Source organism: Schistocerca piceifrons, chromosome 4 (assembly GCF_021461385.2).
Source record: "Schistocerca piceifrons isolate TAMUIC-IGC-003096 chromosome 4, iqSchPice1.1, whole genome shotgun sequence".
In the NCBI taxonomy this organism is placed as follows: domain Eukaryota; kingdom Metazoa; phylum Arthropoda; class Insecta; order Orthoptera; family Acrididae; genus Schistocerca; species Schistocerca piceifrons.
This window is the reverse complement of record NC_060141.1, coordinates 617,726,428-617,750,023: the sequence shown is the minus strand read 5'-3', so window position 1 is coordinate 617,750,023 and position 23,596 is coordinate 617,726,428. Positions and strand designations below refer to the sequence as shown.

The following is a 23,596-nucleotide window of genomic DNA, read 5'->3' as shown; positions in this document are numbered from 1 at the left end:
AACAAGCAGCAAATTAACATAAAATGGAAGAAAACATGACCTGTTGTGAAATCTTCACGAATAATTACAGAACATTTGTCAATAATTTTTCAGTTTACTTCTTTCTTACAATTCTGTTTATAGTTTTCTATATCTTACATTACTCCAAAATTTCTATAATTAAAATTACAACTCTTTTCAGGGTAAAGTAAAAGGAAATCAAAATGTGCAATCATTTAGCAAATTTTTATTTGGTTTTGAAATATCTTATGCCTACACCTTTACAGGTCTCTTAGAACTGCATAGCTGATAATAGCAGGATGACCCATGAAGCTCTTGGGTGAAGTGTTTATTGTGGCCCTCTATGCCATAGGACTATTTTCTTCAATAACAAAGGCTGGATTTGCATGTCTCAGCAACCCATGTATTCATGGAATCTGCATAGATGACCTTAATAGGTATGTTCATCATCTTGAAATGATAATCTCATTGTGTTGATCAATTAGAAATAAATGTATTTTGAATACAGTTTCCTTCATTTGAAAAGTCAGCGCAGTGTAATTGTAGTTTGACCAATCATGTAGCATGCATAATGTGTATATAAGGACTTTAGAGGCTGTTGAGTGTGTCCTAGTACAAAGTATAACAATTTGTCTTGTTGTTGCATCAGAATTCCATTGCAGTGATCAGAAGTTGTCAGTATCTCACTGTTATGAGCTCAATTTTCAGAATTTGGTGCAAGTGAGAAACGCTATTTATCTTGCAAATACAGTCTGAAAATTGCAGATTTACCAGGTGTACTGGTATGAAATGAGTGTTAAGATACAAATGTGTCGATAGGGAACATTTGTTGTGAACGAGCCTTAATTTTTTTTTTGTTTGGATGGTATGACATCTGTCAAAGATATTTAGTATACATCAAGTCATGGGACAAACAACATCATATGTTTTCATCGTGTTAACAATGTCGAATTTTGTACCAGAAAGTGATGATTTGCAGAAAGCATTAATTTTTTGTTTTAATTTGAAAAAAAGTGCTGCAGAGTCGCATCAAATGCTTGTTGAGGCATATGGTGATTATGCTCTATCAGAAGTAACATGCGAAAGATGGTTTCAATGGTTCAGAAATAATGATTTTGATGTAAGAAATGAAGAACGTGGAAGACCACCAAAAAAGTTGGAAGACTCCGAATTGGAAGCAATATTGGATGAAGATGATACTTTGAGTCAGAAGCAAATGGCAGCAATGCTAAATGTTGCACAACAAACAATTTCGGACCGTTTGAAAGCTACGGGAAAGATCCAAAAATGTGGAAAATAGGTGCCACATGAATTGAATGAAAGACACATGGAAAACCGAAAAACCATTTGTCAAATTTTGTTTCAAAGACATGTGTTGCATCAAATTGTTACTGGCGATGAAAAATGGATTTATTTTAAGAATCCTAAACGGGAAAAATCATGGGTTAATCCGGGACAACCATTAACGTCGGCTGCAAAACCAAATCGATTCGGCAAGAAGACAATGCTCTGTGTTTGGTGGGATCAGAAAGGTGTGGTGTATCATGAGCTTCTAAAACCTGCTGAAACTGTGAATACTAATTGCTGTAGACAACAAATGATTAATTTGAACTATGCATTGATCGAAAAAAGACCAGAATGGGTACAGAAGACATGGCAAAGTAATTTTTTTACACGACAATGCACCTGCACACGAAGCAAACCTGATTTAGGATACAATCAAAACACTTGGCTGGGAGCTGCTACCCCACCCGCCATATTCACCAGACTTGGCTCCTTCCGACTACCATCTGTTTTCATCAATGGGAAATGCATTGGCTGAGGAACACTTCGATTCCTACGAAGAAGTCGAAAATTGGGTGTCTGATTGGTTTGCTTCAAAAGCCGAACATTTCTATTGGCGTGGTGTCCACAAATTGCCAGAAAGGTGGTGAAAATGTATAGAAAGCAATGGTCAGTACTTTGAATAAAATGTTTTTACTTTTCAATTGAAAATTAGTGTTTCATTTTCACAAAAAAAAACGATCATTTCATACTGGTACACCTGGTAATATTGAATCAATAAGTGTCCCCACTTTGATGCAACTTTAAGTTGTACATTCTATTTTGATACACATTTTTTCTATTATTATTTTGAATATTGTAACATATAGAGTTGTCAATTCATTTGATATTAAGTTGAGATAGTGCTTTTCCATAATAAGATGAATTTTGGTTCCATTATATATAACAGCCAGTCCCCACTGTTGTATCTGACTGTAATTTGTCTGTGATAGTGAGAATGAGATGTAGATGTAAATGTTTCGGAGACATAAATGATCAGCTGCTCAGTAGCATCAGGTATGTTAGGTGGCAGCAGACTACTCATCTCGAGCTGTGAGAGTGGCTGTTACTAAACTAAGTGTCTGATTAGTACAAATGTGGTCAAATGTGTGGTTTACACTGACTCCCTCTTTCCTGGACCCTCCAATATTGTTCATCCCTGTGTGTGGGTGTCTGTTTGTGTGTTTGTGTTTAATTCTAAAGGAGAACATATTGCAATTTCTTTGTAAGTTGCCATTGTTTTCTATGTGCCTGTCTACTGTTACAGTGGTACTTCTATTTGGTGAGTAGTGAACTATCCTTGTATACTAATACATAAAAAGTTTCATTTATGATAGAGTTGTGTGAATACCTTGATCTAAGATACACAGTCTCATTTTGGCAGTGGACATGTCTGGTAACTTGTCTTTTTTCCCTCTATAATTGTGACTGGTGATGATTTTTCATTTTGCAACTTTGAAGATGCTGTATGATAAATATAGTCACTGGCACTCATATTTTATTGCATTTTTTTTGGCATATATTCAAACTTCACAGTGCTATTTACGTTTTCTTTGTTCCAGTTCTTATACATGCTATTGTATTGATGGCTATACTGGCATACAGTGCCAAACAAATTGGAATGAGTGTTGGTCAAACCCTTGCATGAATGGAGGAACATGCATTGATGGTGTTGCATCATACAACTGCACTTGTCCAGATGGGTACATGGGTAATGCGACAATAATTTTAATATTTTTTTAAGTAATAAATGTAGCCAGAAATACTATTGCATTTAATACTTCTAATAACTTCAGTTTTTTAAACAGGTGAACAGTGTGAAGAAAATTTTGATGAGTGTGAGTCAAATCCTTGTCTGAACAATGGTACATGTGTAGATGAAGTCAATGGCTATGTATGTCAGTGTCTACCAGGCTACTCAGGTGACTATATATTCTACAAATACCTTACACTGTGTGTTTTACATGTATTTTTTTTTTTTCAACTTACTATTGAATTATGCATATTAAATACACCGTTTTTACCTCACAAAATGAACACAAGATGAAAGGCTTAAAGATTTACATAACACCAGTACTCAGTGCTACATTTTATACAATCAGCATACATATAGAGGTAACATTAATTGATAGATGTTAGTAATTAACATTGGTTGATGGATATAAGTAATTACTCAAAATGGCTTTGCAATGAAGCTGTCTCTTGCAAATGAAAGTAGAAAGAATGTCTGTTGCTTGGAGGTGTATCAGAAATGCATTAGTGGAAGTAATGAAGTCCGATATCTTCATATCAGATTTTTTTGTCTTTTGAACGTAAATGTAAGAAAGAAGATGAAGAATAAGAAGAATCTCATGGAAACAACAAGATGGCACAATGGTTAAGGAATTGGACTCGCAGTTCGGAGGAACAGAGTTGAAATCAGTATCTGATTCCAGTTTTGTGCTGTATTCCTAAATCATGCTGACCCTGTAGATAAGCACATGGCTGATTCCTTTTTTCATGCTACGTCATCTGAGTTAATGCTTTGCCACCTCACCTTGCTACCAACAAGATGTTAAACTCTTAACTTTCATATGAGATGAAATATCTATGTAAGCTTCCCCTTCTTTTTCAAAATACTGTCATTCATTTAATGTTGAAATTCATTGTATGTTTTGAAAGAAAACAATTTACAAACAGATCATACCCAGCAAAAGATGATCCAGAACTAGCCAACCTCACCTTCTAACTCATTGTCTACACCAGGCTCATCCAACAATTGCGCCCGGTGGACGCGCCCGCGCCCCGCAGGCGCAAGGCAGTGTAGTTCAGCGCCCCTTCCGCGACCGTGTGTCGCTAGTGTCGCCATAGGAGCAAGAGAGAGAGAGAGAGAGAGAGAGAGAGAGAGAGAGAGAGAGAGAGAGAGAGAGATAGCTGCGGAGCGAGTGAGACCGCACAGCACTGCTCTGCGCTGGACTGTCCTGCGGTTTGATCCAACGTAAACAAAATATTCTATTTTAGAAATAGTTTTATGTAAGGGATATAGTGTCTCATTCTTACTGTTAGTAGTTACAAGTAAATATTTTTTGTTATACTTCGTGCTACAGCTTTTAGTATCCCTTTTCATACTTTAGAAATTGGATCCTTAATTTGGCCGGCCGGAGTGGCCTTGCGGTTCTAGGCACTACAGTCTGGAGCCGAGCGACCGCTCCGGTCGCAGGTTCGAATCCTGCCTCGGGCATGGATGAGTGTGATGTCCTTAGGTTAGTTAGGTTTAATTAGTTCTAAGTTCTAGGCGACTGATGACCTAAGAAGTTAAGTCGCATAGTGCTCAGAGCCATTTGAACCATCCTCAGTTTGCTGTTTTGTACGTAATAATTTTAACTGACCAAGTTTGAAAATGTATTAAAAAAAGAATTAAGGATATAAAGCTCTTTAATTCTTACAGTCAACATTGTTAAAGAAGACAATTAACATTTTACGTTTTTCTTTTTCGAGGAAATGATTTTGTCTAGGTTTGGTACAAGATTCCGTGAGACTGCTAACCTGAAAGAATTAGTCAAATTTTTATTGCCAAGTAATGAACGGTTCTTGGTTTTAGCAAGCTTTAAAAGAGAAGTGGTTCAAATGGCTCTGAGCACTATGGGACCCAACTTCTGAGGTCATTAGTCCCCTAGAACTTAGAACTAGTTAAACCTAACTAACCTAAGGACATCACACACATCCATGCCCGAGATAGGAGTCAAATCTGCGACTGTAGCGGTCTCGCGGTTCCAGACTGCAGCACCTAGAACCACACGGCCACTTCGGCCGGCTTTTAAAAGAGAGAAAAAGCGCTCACAAATATACGTAGAACCAAACATTGAGAGAAATTTGGCTGCGTGCTTGTGCAAAAGAGGATATTTCTCTAGTGGAAGACATCTGTAAAAGTCATCCAAAGTTTTACACATAAGAAAGCGGTTCTTCAGGCGGATGTCGCACTGCAGTTCAATCAGCTCTAGTTGAAGCACTTGTGCGACGTTCTCTGCCCGAAGGGAAAACGGGCGAACAAATATATATAAGTTCACTTATCTCCAAAAATCTGTTTTCAAACTGTTCTTGTTATTCGCAAATGATTTGAACGTAATCTGAAAAATCCACGTCTTCTTTAACACTGTCTAGTGCAGGAAAATGTCCACATTTCTTCTTGCTCAACTGTTTTCCCCACAAAATAAGTTTTTTTAAATGCTTGAATCGTCTGCGCTAAATCAGCAACAGAGTGATTTTCGCCTTGGAGTGAAATGTTCAAAGTATTTAAATGACCGGTAAGGTCACTCAAAAAAGCCAAATTCGCCACCCACTTAGGATCACAAAGTAATTTTTCTGAATGTCCTTTCATTTCAAAGAGGTATTTATTTCAACCCTCAAGAAGAAAAACCAATGAAGCACCTTTCCTCTGCTCAGCCATCTTACTTCGGTGTGGTAGGGGATGTCCGGGAATTCCGCTTCGATATCAGCCAGAAATTCTTTAAATTGGAGATGTGTGAGTCCATGCGATCGAAGATAATTAACCGTTCGAAGAACTGTGTCGGTAACATTTTTTATGTTGACAATCTTCGCACAAAGTACCTCCTGGTATATCAGACAATGGACTGCCGCGAATAAGGAACAGCCGACTTCAGCCATTTTTCACCTGACATAACCGAGGAATCCAAGGCATATCCCTCGTAGCGCAGGGGCTCCATCCATTGTTACACTGGTCAGGCGTTCCCATTTTAAACCCATTGACTCTAACACGTTTCCCGCGGCTAGAAAAATATCCAAACCCGTTGTTGTGTCTTATAATGGTATAAGGTCGAGAGGCGTGGCGGGCGGTCGTGCAGTCCGCACGGCCAGCTAAGCGACACGCCTCGGCCACTGCGACAACATACGAATTCGCCCGGGGCACTGGCCGCGGGTGATTCCGGGCGCTAGCGCCCCAGGGGCACTGTTTGGACGAGCCTGGTCTACACAATGGATTTGGCATACTTTCTGACTTTTTCAGTAACGGATTTGTGTTCTTGTTAATGAAGCAACTTCCCCAACACTAATTCTACATTATAAAGCTGTGCGTTAAACATCAATGTTCTTTGAGTTCATTTTTCACCAATAGTTTCTGTACATTTTCCAATCTCTTCTTTGTGGTTATTATGTTCGTTCTAATGTCCATCTTGGGATAAGCTGGAATGACATTATTTTTCATACTATTTCTATTGAAGTGTGTGTGCTGGGTCATCATTGGAAATTTTTGTTAGCTTTTCTTTATAACCAAAAATAGCCTGACTTGGCAGATTAATTTTAAATGCGAACATTTTGGGGTAGGCTTTACCATCACTGTTATTAATATTGTTTCAATCAAGTTTACTATTACCAGTGACTGTTTATTTATTACCACAATGAATTTTGAAAGTTTAAACCTCCACCACCAGATAGAGTTATGTGATTTAATATGACATACGTATTATGTTATGGCTTTGGAGTAATGTGTGGCACTGTCTCAGTGGTCACAGGCTCCTTTCCCTAGTGTGATGCACCACAGTCACCATTGTACTTTGTTAAACTGTAAGTCTTCTTATAATTGATTAGTTAAATCACTTCGGCATGACCACTGGTCGTGATAGTTCTGGGGAAAATCAGAGTTTGACCACAATTGTGCAGTAGGTTCAGAGCTTTGGGGAACAAATGCCCGTTAAGAATAGACAGATGATTATTGTGAATGAAAAAACGCATACCGTATTTACTCGAATCTAACCCTCACTTTTTTTCCGGTCTTTGTAATCCAGAAAACTGCCTGCGGCTTAGAATCGAGTGCAAAAAAGCGGAAGTTCTGAAAAATTTTGGTAGGTGCCGCCACAACTAACTTCTGCCGTCTAATATATGTAGCGCTACACAGGCATGCTTTGTTGGCACAGAGATAAATACTGGCGCCAAAACCTCAGCATCAGTAAATAAATTAAAAAAAAAAAGTGAAAGACGAGCTTTTTTTTCTCCGCCCCGAGTTTCGACCACTGCATTTTCATACATTATCCAACGAAGTAAATACAAATTCCGTATTGTTCATCTTCAAATGTAGCAGAATTTCAATGTATTACGAAAATTGGACTGGCAAGACTGTTTGGGATGTTTGTCAATATGGCAAACTCTACGTTCTGAATTTTTTCCTACCTGTGAGAAGAGATGGTTGCTAATAGGAACCTGATGAAATGTGAATCACATGCAGTATTATCTTCACCATAAGAATAATACGAATATAAACATTTTGTCATGTATTCTTTCATGTTTGCTGCTATCTCATTTAAATCCTGTCTGCCTAATAAACTACGAAACTTGAGTGAGACAACAGCAAACGCGGAAGAATATACGTATCGTGTCATGTTTATATTCGTATTATTCTTATGCCTAATAGTGATGCAGTCAGAAATGAAGCACGGCAACTGACTAGATTTTTAAATCTAAGATGACTAATTTCTGTATAAATACAAAGATGAGGTGACTTACCGAACAAAAACGCTGGCAGGTCGATAGACACACAAACAAACACAAACATACACACAAAATTCAAGCTTTCGCAACAAATTGTTGCCTCATCAGGAAAGAGGGAAGGAGAGGGGAAGACGAAAGGAAGTGGGTTTTAAAGGAGAGGGTAAGGAGTCATTCCAATCCCGGGAGCGGAAAGACTTACCTTAGGGGGAAAAAAGGACAGGTATACACTCGCACACACGCACATATCCATCCACACATACAGACACAAGCAGACATATTTAAAGACTAATTTCTGTGCAGAGTTTGATGTACTAAAGAAGCGGCCGCAAAGATTTTCAAACGGAGAAAAATTTTCACCTAACTCTCGTTCAGAACATGTTCTATCATACGCAGTCTATTATTTGGTTCTTGTTGATCATTATCAAAGAAAGCAGCAGTGTAAGTAACAACAAATAGCAGTCTCTTGCCATTGTTTCACTAATGAGATGATTCCTCTCCTTTTTGTTTTTTTTATTGTAAGCGGCGGTAGCGCGCACAAAAGCAAGCCATGCCGCGAGCGGCGACAGGCCGTAAACACGCACTATCAGAATGCGACAAACAATGTATGATGTGATACAGTAATGCATTTTCAGCTTAGAGTGACGTAAACACCTATAACAAAGAAAACGGCACTTATCAGATCAAAGCAAAATAAGCAATCTATTCAAACCAGATGAAGCACGTGAAAATGGAAGGGTACCCATATAAATATGGATGGAGCGCCTGACGCATAGCAATGGCTATGGCAGCTATGGCAGCCGGTAAAGCTTAACTGCTAAGATTACGACTCGAACCAAACTACTGTATCGTCTTTCATTCGACTTAAATTGGGTCTCATATTACAATGGACCAACTTTGTTTCGATTTGGAAGTGCGGCCTAAAACTTTTCTCTCCCCTTGAATTTCGAGTCTCAAATTTCTGGTGCGGCTTAGATTCGGGAAATTTTTTTTTCCTTTTATTTCGAGTCTCATTTTTCAGGTGCGGCTTAGATTCGAGTAAATACGGTATATGAAAGAGAAGGTAAATTGTATGCATGAACAAATGGATCGGCTGGGCCAGAGAAGAGAGTGAAGTCACGACGTAAGAAAATATACTTAATACTGGAAGATACAGTAGCCACAAATTGCGAGCAATTTTGGACCAGTTCCTCAGCCAGAAAGGCAAAACGGGACGGTCAAAGGACAGAGCCCAAGGTTTAGATGACATGCTTCAGAGAACAAAGTTGAGGATAAGCAAAACACTCTGTAATGAAATATAATGTTGATGGTGTAAGAGATAAAGTCAGCACATCGTAATTACAGTACACAGTTATAAGGCATCTCAGCTGTCTACAACAAATTATGTCTGTGGCAACTTTCAATGTAGTTTACCAATATGGGATTTTTGAAACTTCCTGGCAGATTAAAACTGTGTGCCCGACCGAGACTCGAACTCGGGACCTTTGCCTTTTGCGGGCAAGTGCTCTACCAACAGAGCTACCGAAGCACGACTCACGCCCGGTACTAACAGCTTTACTTCTGCCAGTATCTCGTCTCCTACATTCCAAACTTTACAGAAGCTCTCCTGCGAACCTTGCAGAACTAGCACTCCTGAAAGAAGTAGGAGTAGGAGACGGGATACTGGCAGAAGTAAAGCTGTGAGTACCGGGCGTGAGTCGTGCTTCGGTAGCTCAGTTGGTAGAGCACTTGCCCGCGAAAGGCAAAGGTCCCGAGTTCGAGTCTCGGTCGGGCACACAGTTTTAATCTGCCAGGAAGTTTCATATCAGCGCACACTCCGCTGCAGAGTGAAAATCTCATTCTGGAAACATCCCCCAGGCTGTGGCTAAGCCATGTCTCCGCAATATCCTTTCTTTCAGGAGTGCTAGTTCTGCAAGGTTCGCAGGAGAGCTTCTGTAAAGTTTGGAATGTAGGAGACGAGAGACTGGCAGAAGTAAAGCTGTGAGTACCGTGCGTGAGTCGTGCTTCAGTAGCTCAGTTGGTAGAGCACTTGCCCGCGAAAGGCAAAGGTCCCGAGTTCGAGTCTCGGTTGGGCACACAGTTTTAATCTGCCAGGAAGTTTCATATCAGCGCACACTCCGCTGCAGAGTGAAAATCTCATTATGGGATTTTTATTATTTTTTTTATAATGCATTGCAGCTCAATTAGTCAGTGGCAAGAGCCTTAAACTTTTGGCAAGCAAATGCTGAACAGTGACTACTCTACCCTGGCCAGTATCCTAAAGCAGTCACCAGAAGAATATGTTTGGAATAAATCAGGAAAGATCCCATATGCATTATGCTATTATACAAGATTGACATTCATTGTAAAATAAGAGTGACATAAAATTGACTTATGTTGCATATCTTGAGTTCTAAGGATGTATGAGACAGGAAGTGTCAAAATGGTTTATTAAAATATGCTAGTAAAGCAAGTACATACGTAAGCCATTTTTATGTCAAGTTGATTTATTTTGTTGATCACCTTCCCTAGTTGAGAAAAGAAGAAAATAAATGCAAATAATTGTCTGATGTGTGTCTATATGTATAACATTAGTCCAAGTTTCTTGCATTTTCATTGGCATTTAATATTAATGTTGGACTTTCTGCATAGGAGGTAATATTATGAATGCACACTCAAGTTCTCAATGAAAAATAACATGCTGCCGTAGTAACATTTGGCATCATTGCCCCAAGATGTTGAGCTAGTGGTCTGGCAAAATATAGAAAATTTAAATTTTGCCTTCTATTGAAAAAGAGAGCCTCAGCAACTCTCTTACATCAGGAAAACTTTAATCTGCACAAAGAATATTTACTTCAGATTAATTGTGATGTAGATAATTAAGAAATGTAGAATATATCTTTCTTTTAAGATTATACAAGCTGGTCTGATGTTCTTATTGGAATTCAATAATTCTATTTATAAGTATTCAACAATCTGACAAGATACAGGAAATTGTGTATTCATCTGGTGAACTACCTTTTGTAGAAAATTTGAAAATAAAGCAAGGTACTTCTGGAATGACAGAGTATACTTACACCACTGTGCAGCTTGCATTGTAAGTAAACAGCAATAAGACAGTAATCAGGAGAATCAGCAGCTTTTCTTCCCCAAAACAGAGGCTTTGCTTCTGTTTAAAATGTTTATTTACTACTGTTAATTTATGTATAGAATAAAGCTAACACTTTTTAAAAGAAATAAACAGACTCTATTCGAAGGGAATAATACAGAATTTGTCAAGAGCCTGAGAAAGGTGGATTCTAGAATTTGGTAAGAAATAAGAGAGGAAATAAACCATGCAGCAGAATACCAATAAAAAAATAACAAAACACCTTTGGTGGACAACAGAGTGCAGTATAGGAGTAGAAGAACGATCAAAGACTATGTAAAAAATGAAAATCTAGTGGGAAACCAAGAAGAATATGAACAGCATAGCAACATTGTTCCGCCCCTGGTAGCTGAGTGGTCAGCGTGACAGAATGTTAATCCTAAGGGCCTGGGTTCCTAAGGGCTGGGTTGGAGATTTTCTCCACTCAGGGACTGGGTGTTGTGTTGTCCTAATCATTATCATTTCATCCCCATCGACACGCAAGACGCCAAAGTGGCATCAAATTGAAAGACTTGCACCCGGTGAACGTTCTACCCAATGGGGGGCCCTAGTCACACAACATTTACATTTTTTTAGCAACATTAAAAAGGAAAGAGACAAAATCATCAGAAATACTCAGTGAAAGTACAAGAAAGAGATATCAGATCTGATTGATCAAAACTTCAAGAATAACTATAGTATAAACATCTATCAATTATTTAAGATGAAATGAAAGAGCTTTCAGCCAAAGAGCTTGTGTTTTAGGAATGAAGAAGGTAATCTTGGTATGGACAAGAGAAAAATTGTAGTAAGAATTTTTTTAATATTACTGAATTGTAAGGAACAAAAAGAAATATTTGAATTAGGCAAATCTAACATAATTCAAGGAACAACTCAAGCTCCAAATTATGAAGAAATAAGAACAATTTTGAATTATTTGAAGAATTTTAAAGCATCATCAGAAATTCTAAAATACAGCAGATGAGAAATGCAACTGGTGCAAGTTAAACTGGTGGAAAAAAAAAACCTGGGAAGAAGGAAAAGGACTGGACTGCACTTTAAATGACAGGAAAATAACATTAGTCCACCCACTACACAAAAAAGTGACAGAAATTATGTCAACAACCATAAGATTATATTTATTCTCTCTGTAACGTGCAGATTATTTTCTGCAGCACTTTCAGAACAATTGAAGAAAAGTTGTATGCAGAATTAGAAGAACATCACACAAGTTTGTCAGAGGTAGGTCCTGTGCACTACAGATCCATAATCTGAAGTTAATATTTTAAGAAAAACTAAAAAATATTTATATATGGTTGTAGATTTTAAATAGGCTTATGACTCCACATTCAGGCTAACTATTCAAAACAATCAGAAAATTGGTATAGATAAGAATACACAGGAGCTCTTAAAGAAATCTAATAAATATAAACTTTAAATGTGTGGTTCCACAACTACATATACTGATAACATTCTCTCAAGCTTCCAGCCATGTCAAGTGATCAAGTGGTTAAAAACCCAAAAGTTTTCAGCCAAGTGCTCTTGGGCTATAGTCAAGTGTTACTTGTTGTGTGGTTTGTCCTTTTGTAGCCATGCTGCCACCTGTGATGTGCTGTTTCTGTATAAGATAATGTTTTGAGGACCACTGCACTCACTTCAAGCTCTGCTTAGCTGAAGGCCACTCTCTTTAGTGAGGATACATCTGAAATTTTTATTTCGATTGCTTCTTTCATAATGCTATGACGGAAACCATTTGTCCGTTTAATAAAAGATGTTTCACTGTTTGCAGTTTGGTGCCTGTCTTCCAGAGCATGATCTGCTACCACTGATACCTCAGGATACCACAGACAGAAACACCTCCAGTGTTGAATACTTATCAGGTAGCCATTGTCTGAAAGGAACCGGTGATAGTTTATTCAAAATTTTATGAATTGAAAGACATTTTCCTTGCTTAAGAGCTGTTACTTGGATGGGAAGTCACCACAACTTCCCAATGGCAGCCCATATTGTTGGACTAAGCATTGCTCCCATGGCAAGGATTGCTGATGAACGAATGCCTGTGACCCCTGCCTACAGTACCTGATTAATGGGAGTGTTGGAGGAAATCAAATGAGGCCTTGGTAAATGGGAGAAAAGTGCTGATTTTGTAATGGACTCATTCTCTGCTACCGTGTCCTGGCTTGGCAATATGCTCCCTCCTGCAGTCTCGCTATGTACCTCTTAATTCGGCCATGTTGGTCCTTTAGACAATGGTGACTTCCCTAGGCACCATCAGAGAAAACAAGTGTAATGTGAGGTTTCAAAAACTTAAAAAAGATAGTCTGTGTAATACCTTCTTAGAAGTGGATGCCTCCATATGTCTCAAATTTGTTGACAGAATACAAGCTGCATTTAATGCAGCCCCAAGAAGTCAATTCATCAGCATCACACAAATTGCAGGAAGCAAGATCAACTGTCCATAAAGTGTTACATATATGGTTATGCCTCTTTGAATACAAAGTGCAAAATAGACCACACATTGCAGCCAAATGATCATCCTTTGCAGTATTCATTTGCATGTTCCATGCTGGCAGTCGTAGATGCTCACAATGACTACCTGGAAAATTGCCTGTTTTCACATGTAGCAACATCTCACATTTATGGACATGTGAATTGCTACAACATTAGGATTTGTAGCTCTGAAAACCAACACAACATACATGATAACATCTGTGACACCTTGAAGCTTAATGCTTGGGATAGCCTAATGCACGTTAGGGTGGCAGGCTCATTTTTCTTTGGAGAGTATACCATAGAGGGAAATGTTGAACTTAACATGATTGAACAGTTTTTGCTATCACAGATCAAAGAGATGCCAATGTCCATTACGTTCCTGCATGATGATACCCTCCTACATCATAGTTTGGAGATGCAGGAAGAACACACATTTCCTGAGAGGTGGATGGGTCACTATAGTCCACCCGCACTCTTCTGATGTCATGTCTTTGGATTTCTTTTTGTGGAGTTATGTCAAGGATCACATGTACACAACACCATTCAATAACACTGCTACCTATTGTGCATGAATCACTGAGGCTGGAATGCTGACCTGTACATGGACAGAATTCAAATATCACCTTGATGTTCTATGTACAGTGAGCGGTGCATATATTAAAAGTCTGGCATAACAGAAAAAAACTTTATGAGTTTCTGATGGTTTTACAACATACAATGATGCTCTATCTCTAGTAGAGCAATGATTTTTCCAAGTTATGAGTTTTTGAAATGATAGCAGAACTTTATTGCCACCCTGTATTATTTTCAATTTGTGACTTATTACTCAGAAGAAACTTAACAAAAGATAAATGTATTGTGAGGCTGTTCTCAATATACCTAGTTTGATGAATAAGCCTGCATGATTCAGTGATAATCAGGTGCTGACACTTGATATTATCCTTATGATGTGTTTAGTGTGCAATTAATACTTTCTGTTTAATTGTAGAACTCCTACAAAAATTATTCCAAATGGCAGTAATGAATGGAAGTATGCAAAGTAAACAAACTTTCTGATACTTCCTTAGCCAAAATCTGTTAACATTGCTGAACTTGGTCTTTGGACAAACACTGTCCACTTACTGTAAACCATTGAATAATTTTTAAAAATATTTTGTTTATTTTTCTTCTGATGTCCTGTCTCTTTTGTGCATAACTATGATGCTTGCATAATTAGCAGAGAACTCTTTATCATTGTTTGATGGTTATTTGTGTGTATCAAGAATGTGACTAATCCCAATAGTAATTAGACACAACCAGAAAAATATTCTTCATGAAAACTGTATGAGCTGTGCAACATGATCATTTGCTTTCTATCAGCTAAATACAAAGTGAACCACTTTCACTAAGTCATATGATGTTATGTGCTTAGTGTAGCCACTTTGTTGTGTGAATAAAACTCTAACATATTTGGCAACTGAAGCATTTAATTTCAATAATCATACATTCAACAATGTGAAAGAACAGCGGTAATTTGAGTTGTAGCAGTTAAACTACTTTCTCATAAGCAAGACAAAATCATTAAAATGTGTTTTATTGGAATTATGTAAAGATGAATTGCATCTGGCACAAGTGTTTATTTTTCTTCTCTCTTTCTTTCTTTTTTACCCATTTTTTCTCTGCCTCCTCTCTTTTTTGCAATATCAGCTTCATTGTGTTAGTTTATTTATTAGCAACCAATAAAATTATTTACATGTGAATTAAACAATGGAAATGACCACATCTGCTGGATGATATTAAATGCTGAACCATATAAGATGTGCCTAGTCAACTGTCATGCCCCATCAGAAGATGCTGACGAAGAAACAAAGAACAGTTTCTATCTCAACCTAGAAAATGTAGTAGATGGGCTACCTAGGCATTTCAATGCCAAAGTGGGAAGAGAAAAGGAGTATTGCCCAACAATTGGCCCTGATAGTAGCCATGAAACAAGCAATGAGAATGGTGTCAGGCTAATTAACTTCACTGAAACAATGAGAATGACCATCAGAAGTATGTACTTCCCATGTAGAGAAGTACATTTGGTTACCTGAATGTCCCCAAATGGAAATATGAAGAACCAGATCGATCATTTTCTAGTTGATCGAGGGCATCATGGAAGTGCCAAACATGCAAACATGTACGAACCTTCTGCAGGGTAGATATGAACTCCGACCACTTCTTGGTTGTGGCCAAACTATGTCTGAAACTGTCTACCAAATGACAAAATAATGCAGAAAGGATGGTCTGCTTTGACAAGGAAAAATTGAAAGCTGTAGCAGTGATACAGTGATACCAAGAAAAATTTGCAGAACATCTCAAAACGTTGGAAGATCCTAACAAAATAGAAGGGACATGGCTGACACTACGGAATGCAGTGCTACTGAGTGCAAATGAAGAGCTTGTTTGCCTTCCAAGACGCAAAAGTAAACCTTGGTTGATGAAGAATGTCAGAAATCTGTAGAGACCAGATCAGCGAGGAGGCTGAAATGGCTAGAGCAACCCTCAAACGATAAAAGAATAGCTTATTGTGAGGCGAGGTGAAACACAGACTAGCTCGTAAGGAGGAAGAAATGGGAACACCAAAATAATCTGATGATAGCAGTCGAAGAGACAAAGTTATAATGCCCCTTTTTCCAGGCCGGAAGATTTGCCAGTGTTGTCTACCAGCAACATACATTGGTTTTAACGAGTGAGACTGGTGAAGTGTTACCATCCCTAGACCAGACAAACATACTTAAAAAAACATTTTAAGAATTTATTGAACCATGACAGCCTAACAGTGTTGACAACTCAGACACGGGTCCAATTTGAAGAAATCTGTGTTGCGCTAAAGGCCCTCAGTAGCAACAAGGATCCAGGTGGTAGTGCTATTACAGCTGAGATGCTACGCCTGGGGGGTGAAGCATTGGTGGAGGCATTGAAGCAGTTAATATCTGCCACCTGGACAGCGGAGAAAATTCCTAAAGAATGGAAGGGCGCAATTATATGCCACACAACTATCCAAATACCGCAGGATTTCTCTACTTGAAATTGGGTACAAAGTATTTACAATGCTGCTCTCATCTCTGGATGGTCGTCTCTTGATCACATATATACCTTGAGGCAACTAACAGAAAAAATTTAGGAGTCTGATCGGAAACTACACCTCATCTTCATTGATTTTAGACAAGTGTATGACAGCATTAACTGCTGCATGCTATGGAAAATGGTGGAAGAACTCGACATTCCACCTAAATACATCTGACTAATAGCAACTTGCTACTCCCAATCAACTTGCCAAGCAAGGTTTGGCAGCCACTATCGTCACCATTCGGTATTCAAAATGGATTGTGACAAGGAGATTGGCATCAGTGGTATTCAACTTGTCCTTGGAAAAAGCAAGCCGCAACACCGATTGAAACAGAAAAATGAAGATGGTGGGAATGGATGTAATCCTGGCATTTGCTGATGATGTTGTGATCCTTGGCAACACCCAGGAGCAAGTAAGTGCTGACACTTCATGATTCCTCCACAACATGAAACAAATATGGCTGGTAGTGAATGAGAGGAAAACAAAATATCTTATTGTCTTGTGATGACATCAAGCTCCTCTCCACTTCATTATTGTTGACAAGTATGCCTTTGGATGAGTAAGAGAATTCAAATATCTTGGATCCAACTGACCAATAAAAGTGAAGAGACAGAAGAGGTGCAGCAATGAATAACAAATGCTAATTGCATTTTCTTCAGCCTAAACAATCTATTCAAATCCCGGCTGATATCACTAAAAAGCAAGATTTGGCTGTACTTTTATATGGTTATGAAACCTGGCCAACTTCAGCAACAACTGAAGAAGCAATTTGTGCGTTCAAGATGAAGGTACTGTGAAAGATATGTGGACCCGGCTACAATACTGTGGAAGGTAAATGGGAATGAAGAACAAAAGAAGACCTTTACCAGTGGTACGGAAAGCCACACATCTGCCACATATTGGGGCAGAAGATGCTACAGCGGTTTGGCCACATCTTCTGAGCTGATTGATCCCCCCCTAGCCATGTTCTCCATTCCCAACCTGCTGGGAGACGCCCATAGCGACGACCAAGGATGCGGTAGAAGGATCGGGTACTGGCAATACTCAAACAAGTGGAGCCGATAGCCAGAGAAGATGAGGCTGGGGACTGACAGCGATGGACCGCCATCTGCAATAAATGTCTCCTATACTGAGATTGTGACTGACTGGTGTTTTTTTGTTTTTGTAATGTGTACCTTTGCAAATTTTTGTGATGTGCAGTTTGTCATATTCTTTTTGTATTGTGGTTTGTATCCCTTCTTTTCCTGCTGTAGGCCTTAAAGACCTGTAAATGCAATAAATGATGATTAAACAATGGAAAATACAGGATGGAATAATGACAATGTTGTGACAAAGATGTATTGCTACTCACCATATAGCAGAGATATTGAGTTGCAGGGGGGGGGGGGGGGGGGGGAGAGGAAGACTGAGAAACAAGTAAGCTTTTGTCCAAAAGGCTGTCTTCTGAATTAGACAACACAGAGACACATGCAAAAGCAAACACAACTCACATACACGTGACCATTGTGTCTGTCTTTTTCTTGTGCCTGTCCTGCGACTTAACATCTTCACTATATGATAAGTAACAGTCTTTCCTTTTCATAATATTTGCAGACATATTATGCTGATCTGATCACTATTAATGAAAGATGGCCATGCTTTTTTAGCTTATGAAATGTTCATAAGCCTGATTTTCTACCAATCCCATGGTATTTTCCAACATAGTGAGTCTCATTGTAGAAAGAGCTATATTAATTGGTTTTGAGTTATTATTGAATCCTTCTAACTTACAGCATGTAAATGAATAGCTGAAAACATTGCAGATTATGAAAACAAAGAAACAATTGGTTAGGTAGCTTTCATATTTTTCTTCAGTATGAAATCGGTTATGAGTGTGATTACAGTTTGTGTTGCCCTACCCACATGTTTTTTTCTGTCTTCCATCTCACCTGTAAATTCTTTAGTGGCAGCTCTTGGTTATGAAAGCTGTGATTACAGTTTGTAATACCAAGAGTGTATGGAGTTTATTGGTATGTTCTAAATCATTTCTTGTTGGTGTTTGTTGCTACTTCTGTAGTCACAGGTGACATGAACAGACATAAAAAGTGATTTAATAAAAATACATCGCTGTTGGAGTGTTTCGTATTCAAAATGAATTCATGTAGGATTTTTTCTTCCAGGAGTAATGTGTGAAATTGATGAAGAGGTCTGCAATACCACAGCAGAAACAAATTGCTACAATGGAGGACTCTGTATTGAGGGACCTGGAATATCATTCAGTTGTATTTGCTCTCCAGGTAATTTCTTTACTTATTTATGTCTCATCCGATTAGCAACTTTGTGTGTGTGTGTGTGTGTGTGTGTGTGTGTGTGTGTGTGTGTGTGTGTGTGTGTGTGTGTCTGTGATAGTACAGATTAATTTTAATAAAACATTCCATATATGTTCATTTTTTATTGGATACAGAAATACAGCTGGATGTATAGAGAAGTTTTCATTTCGTGTGATAGTACGCCAGTTGCTACTGGTTTGTTTACTGATGTTCATTTTTATTTTGAAATTCAAGTTGTGAAGTTGTGCTTGACTTAACATAATTGAATTTTTCATATGTGGTTGTGTCTGTGATTAGTTGACCAATTCTGCTGTATCATTTTTGCATGTTTTATGTATTTACAAATGTTGAATATGCTGGTATAATATTTGGGTATGGTTTTATAATGGAAATGGTGCTGCTTGTAGAGAATATGGACAGATGATTTCCCAATCACAGAGTACCAGATTCAAGAGTGATTACTCATGTTTCCATTAAACTGTGTGGGACTGGTGCAGTGCCCAGCCAAATGCTTCATCTGAATGTGCAGATGAACAGAGTTTGGCTGAAGTAGATGACATTATTCAGTTGGTGGAACACAGCACTTCAACAAGTACATGCAGAATTTCTTCTCATACTGGTGTTTCACATACAAGAACGTGGTGGATTTATGCACAGCCTCTATTCTTATCATTTACAGTGGATTCAACATCTCTGAGAACAAAATGAAAGCATATAATTGGAATATAGTTGTTAGCTAATTTCAAATTGCCAAACAATCTGATTAATACCGTTTATTAATGAGTCCACTCTCATTTCTGATGGTATCAGTAACACTGATAACTCACATCTGTGATCCAATGAAAACCACACAACTTTGTGGAGATACATTTTCAAGAACAATTCCTTATGAATGTCTGGTGTGGCATGACAGACAGTCAGTTGATTGGGACTGTTGTGGTGCTGCATTGTCTTCAGGTGCCATTATCTAGAGTGTACACCATTATTGTAAAAGGTACCTTTGGCTACAAATATGACAGGGCTCCAGGACATTCTAGACATCAGGTGACACATCTGAACCTAACATTTCCTGGAGAGAACCAGTAGAAATAGTCATGTTTGTCAGCCACCAAGATCCCCAGACTTAACCCCCTTTAGATTTTTTTACCACTGGAAGTGGTTGAAAGGCAAAATCTGCAAAGAAAATGTAAACACAAGAGATGAACTGACTGTTTAGATTATGAATAGTGCTGCTGGCATAAAAGAGCACTGAGATGACCTCAGGAGAGTTGCATGTGATGCTGTCAAGAAAATTTGAAAGTGCAATGAAGTCAGAGGTAAAATTTATGAAAATCAGCTTTTAACACAATCTTTTGCTTTTGTTTAATGACTTTCATGAGTATTTGTTTCGGTTACATTCTAACAGCTGTATCTCAGTGGAAAATAACTATTGGACACTTATGTGCAGTGTTTTATTTGAACTAGTCTGTACTACTACCTCTTACAATATTTACTGTTCCTTCCAAAACACCCAGTACATTACGGTTGTTTCTCCAAAGTGGAAATATTTCTAATTTTGTACTTGCAGTGTGAGGACGGAGTCAGCAGTAACAATACTGTTCCTCATGTGTCTCATGCGATGCCCAATGGTAGTCGAAATTGTTGGTTATTTGCCATTAAAAACCACAGTAATAGTAAAATAAAAACATTAGGTCTTCATCTTTGCTTCCACCATTTTTTCTCAACATTCATGGCTTTATTACGATTCAAAGTAACAGTCAGTGCTGGTTGTTATTTTATCCTATCTTTCGGGCAGCATATGAATCCTGCAACAGAAGAATTTTGTCAATTTTGCACTTGTTCATATTACTAGAAGTGCTGGTCAGCCAGGCCATGTGTCATTGATCGAAAAAGGTGGTAGTCAGAGGGAGCAATGTGTGCAGAATATGGCTGATAGGGTAGAATTTCCCAACTCAACATTTCCAGTTATGTTTTGACAGATTATGCGACATGAGGTTGAGCATTGTCACATAGTAAAATCACCTTTTCATGTCTATTGCTGTACTGTGGCCATTTGTTTCTCAGTGCTCAACTCAGACATATCAGTTGCTTTTGATAATGATCTCCAGTGATGGTTTCAGTCTGTTTCAGTAGCTCATAATAGTACATTATACTGATCTGGTCCCACCAAATACAGAGCATGACCTTCTAGCCATGAGTATTTGGTTTGCCCATTGATGTGGAAGCATGGCCAGGATGTCCCCATGATTTCCTGCATTTAAGAGTATCATAAGAAACCAGTTCATGCCCAATCACAATACATTGCAGAAATCCCTTCTCCTTCTGCCTGGCAAGCAGTTGTTCACAAGCAAACAAACTCCACTAACATCTGTTGGCTTCAAGTCGTAAGGTGCTAGTGTCTTCGCTTCTGTACCATTCCCATGGCTTTCAGTCGATTGAAAATGACTTGTATTCCCAGTGATCGTGCTAATTCCTGTTGCATCTGACACACATCATGGTCAAGTAATGCCTCCAATTTGGTGTTTTCGAAAATCTTCTCTCTTCCACACCTGTGCCAGTCTCTGACATCAAAATCACCATTCTTGAACCATTCTCTGCACGTTATTTCACTAATAGTTGCCTCACCACAGGTCTTACTCATCATTTTATGAGCCTCAGCCGCAGATTTCTTCATGTCAAAGCAGAAAATTAAAACTTCCTGCAAATGAGAAGAATTGGGCACATAAGTTGTCATATTCAATTGAGCATAACTTTATGTTGCAATCACAAATTGACTAATAGTGTGATGGCGTTATATTTACAAATGCCTTAAGTACAACCTGCACCACCAGTTGCTGCTACAGCCATCTATTGCGCACTGGTGGAAGCAAAGTTGTAGATCTAATAAAAAATTTAAGAGGAATTTCATTTGCATATTCAAAAGTAAAAAACCTCATTTAGTCTAGTGGGATTTCTGTCTAATGTTTCATGTTAACAAGAACAGTAAAACACAAAGAATAACCAGTATTCCAGCAGTGGCTGAGTAGTGGTACTGTATGGCACCAGCAGACAGATAGTGTGGTGTGCAGGCTGACATTCAAGAAAGAGCAACCCAAGCAAGGGTGATGAGGCAAACCAATGTTTAAAAATATGAAAACTGGTAGGGGACACCGGAGTTGGCTTTTTTTTATCTCAAAGTGTAGTAAAATACAGAGCAATAGATTGTATTATTAATTTGGCTCTGTGGCTTGCTCTCAGAACTCTCTAATGTAATTGATAACAGCAGTAGACACTGAAAAATTGGTTAGCACTTGTTCACCTATTCTTCCTTACTTGATTTGTGCCATATTGTGTGCCAGTTCATCCATCACTGTCTGTCTGCTACTGCCCTGAAATAGGGCTACTCAGCCACTGTTGGAGTGCTGATTATGCTTTGTGTTTTTCAGTCCCTGTTAACACCTGCCATTAAACTGAATACTGTACTTGATTAGTTTTTGATCACTATGTTAAATTGACACATAAAATTGCACTTTAAGAAACATTTCAATTACAACTAGAAACAAACTGACTCCATTGCCAATATTGGGTGTTGCAAGGAATAGGTGATGAGTGGTATCTGTTAGAGCTGACTCCACCTGCATATTTAAAAAATGGTACAGCAAATATTGTGAAACAGTGAGAACATGTATGTGCTCGTAGGGAATGTATGTTTGTGTGTATGTGTGTGTGTGTGTGTGTGTGTGTGTGTTTTGTTTTACGACAGAAATGATAACGTAGTATGTAAATCATACACATGTAGTCTTCATCTGCTCCTAATTAACAGTTTTGTTTTAATCTTGAATTTTTAGAGCTGTTTGGAATGTTTACTGTTATTCTTTCTTGTATAACTTTATGTAGTTATAATAATAATAATCTTAAAATGTAATATTCCCAGTGAGACCCATTTTCTCAATCTGTGGTTAAAAAATAATTTCATTTCCAAACAATGGAAAATCTGTGATGGAATAATAACAATATGAAAATTATAGATAACTACTTACCACACAAGATGTTAAGTGGCAGACAAGCACATTGGGTCACACACACACACACACACACATACGTGCACATGCACATGCACATGCACACACACATGCACACACACACACACACACACACACACACACACACACACACACACACACACATGCACATAACACTCCTACATATATTGGCCACTGTCATCTGCAGGTACAAAGGCCCAGCTGTGACTGCATTTGACATGAGCAGTGATCTTTTCTGGGGTGGGTAGCAGGGGTACAGAAGGGCTGTGGGGTGAGGAGGAAGAGGGATAGCAGGTTAGGGTTTGAGGAAAATTTATGGCAAATATTGATCCCTGTCAATATGTGTCTTGTTCACATAGTAAGATATTTTAATGATTGTGCTATGATCCTGTACCATTCTGCCATTGGCTTTAGGATGGGAGGGGTAGTTCTCCACTTCCCAATTCTTAAAAACTTACATAGTTATACAAATAAAGCAGACATAAAATTGGTTCCTTGGACCATCAAAATGGCATCAGGGCATCCAAAAGGCAATCCTAGGTTTGTGAGAAATGCTTTTGCCGCTATCTTGGCACTCATGTTGGCAATTGGTACTGAAATCAGGTAGCATGAAAAATGGCTGATAATTCACATAATGTTCTTGCTCTCCTGTTGCATCCATTAAAAAGGTCCCACAATATCTATAGCTACAATCTCAAAAGTCCTAGAGGAGGAAAAGTGGTCGATAACTTGCAGAATGTACTAGTTTTTCTGTTGTGTCTATGGAAAGGTTTCC

At 38.4% G+C, this 23,596-nt stretch overlaps 1 protein-coding gene across 1 annotated transcript in view; it reads left to right on the top strand.

The window, feature by feature from the left end:
* Positions 1–306: 306 nt before the first annotated feature.
* The window catches only part of LOC124796061 (protein eyes shut-like), a 227,585-nt gene continuing 204,295 nt past the window's right edge, over positions 307–23,596 (top strand). The window contains 4 exon segments of the mRNA XM_047260149.1: positions 307–437; positions 2,886–3,046; positions 3,093–3,245; positions 18,650–18,766. Of these exon segments, the coding sequence (XP_047116105.1) occupies positions 307–437; positions 2,886–3,046; positions 3,093–3,245; positions 18,650–18,766 (562 nt within the window).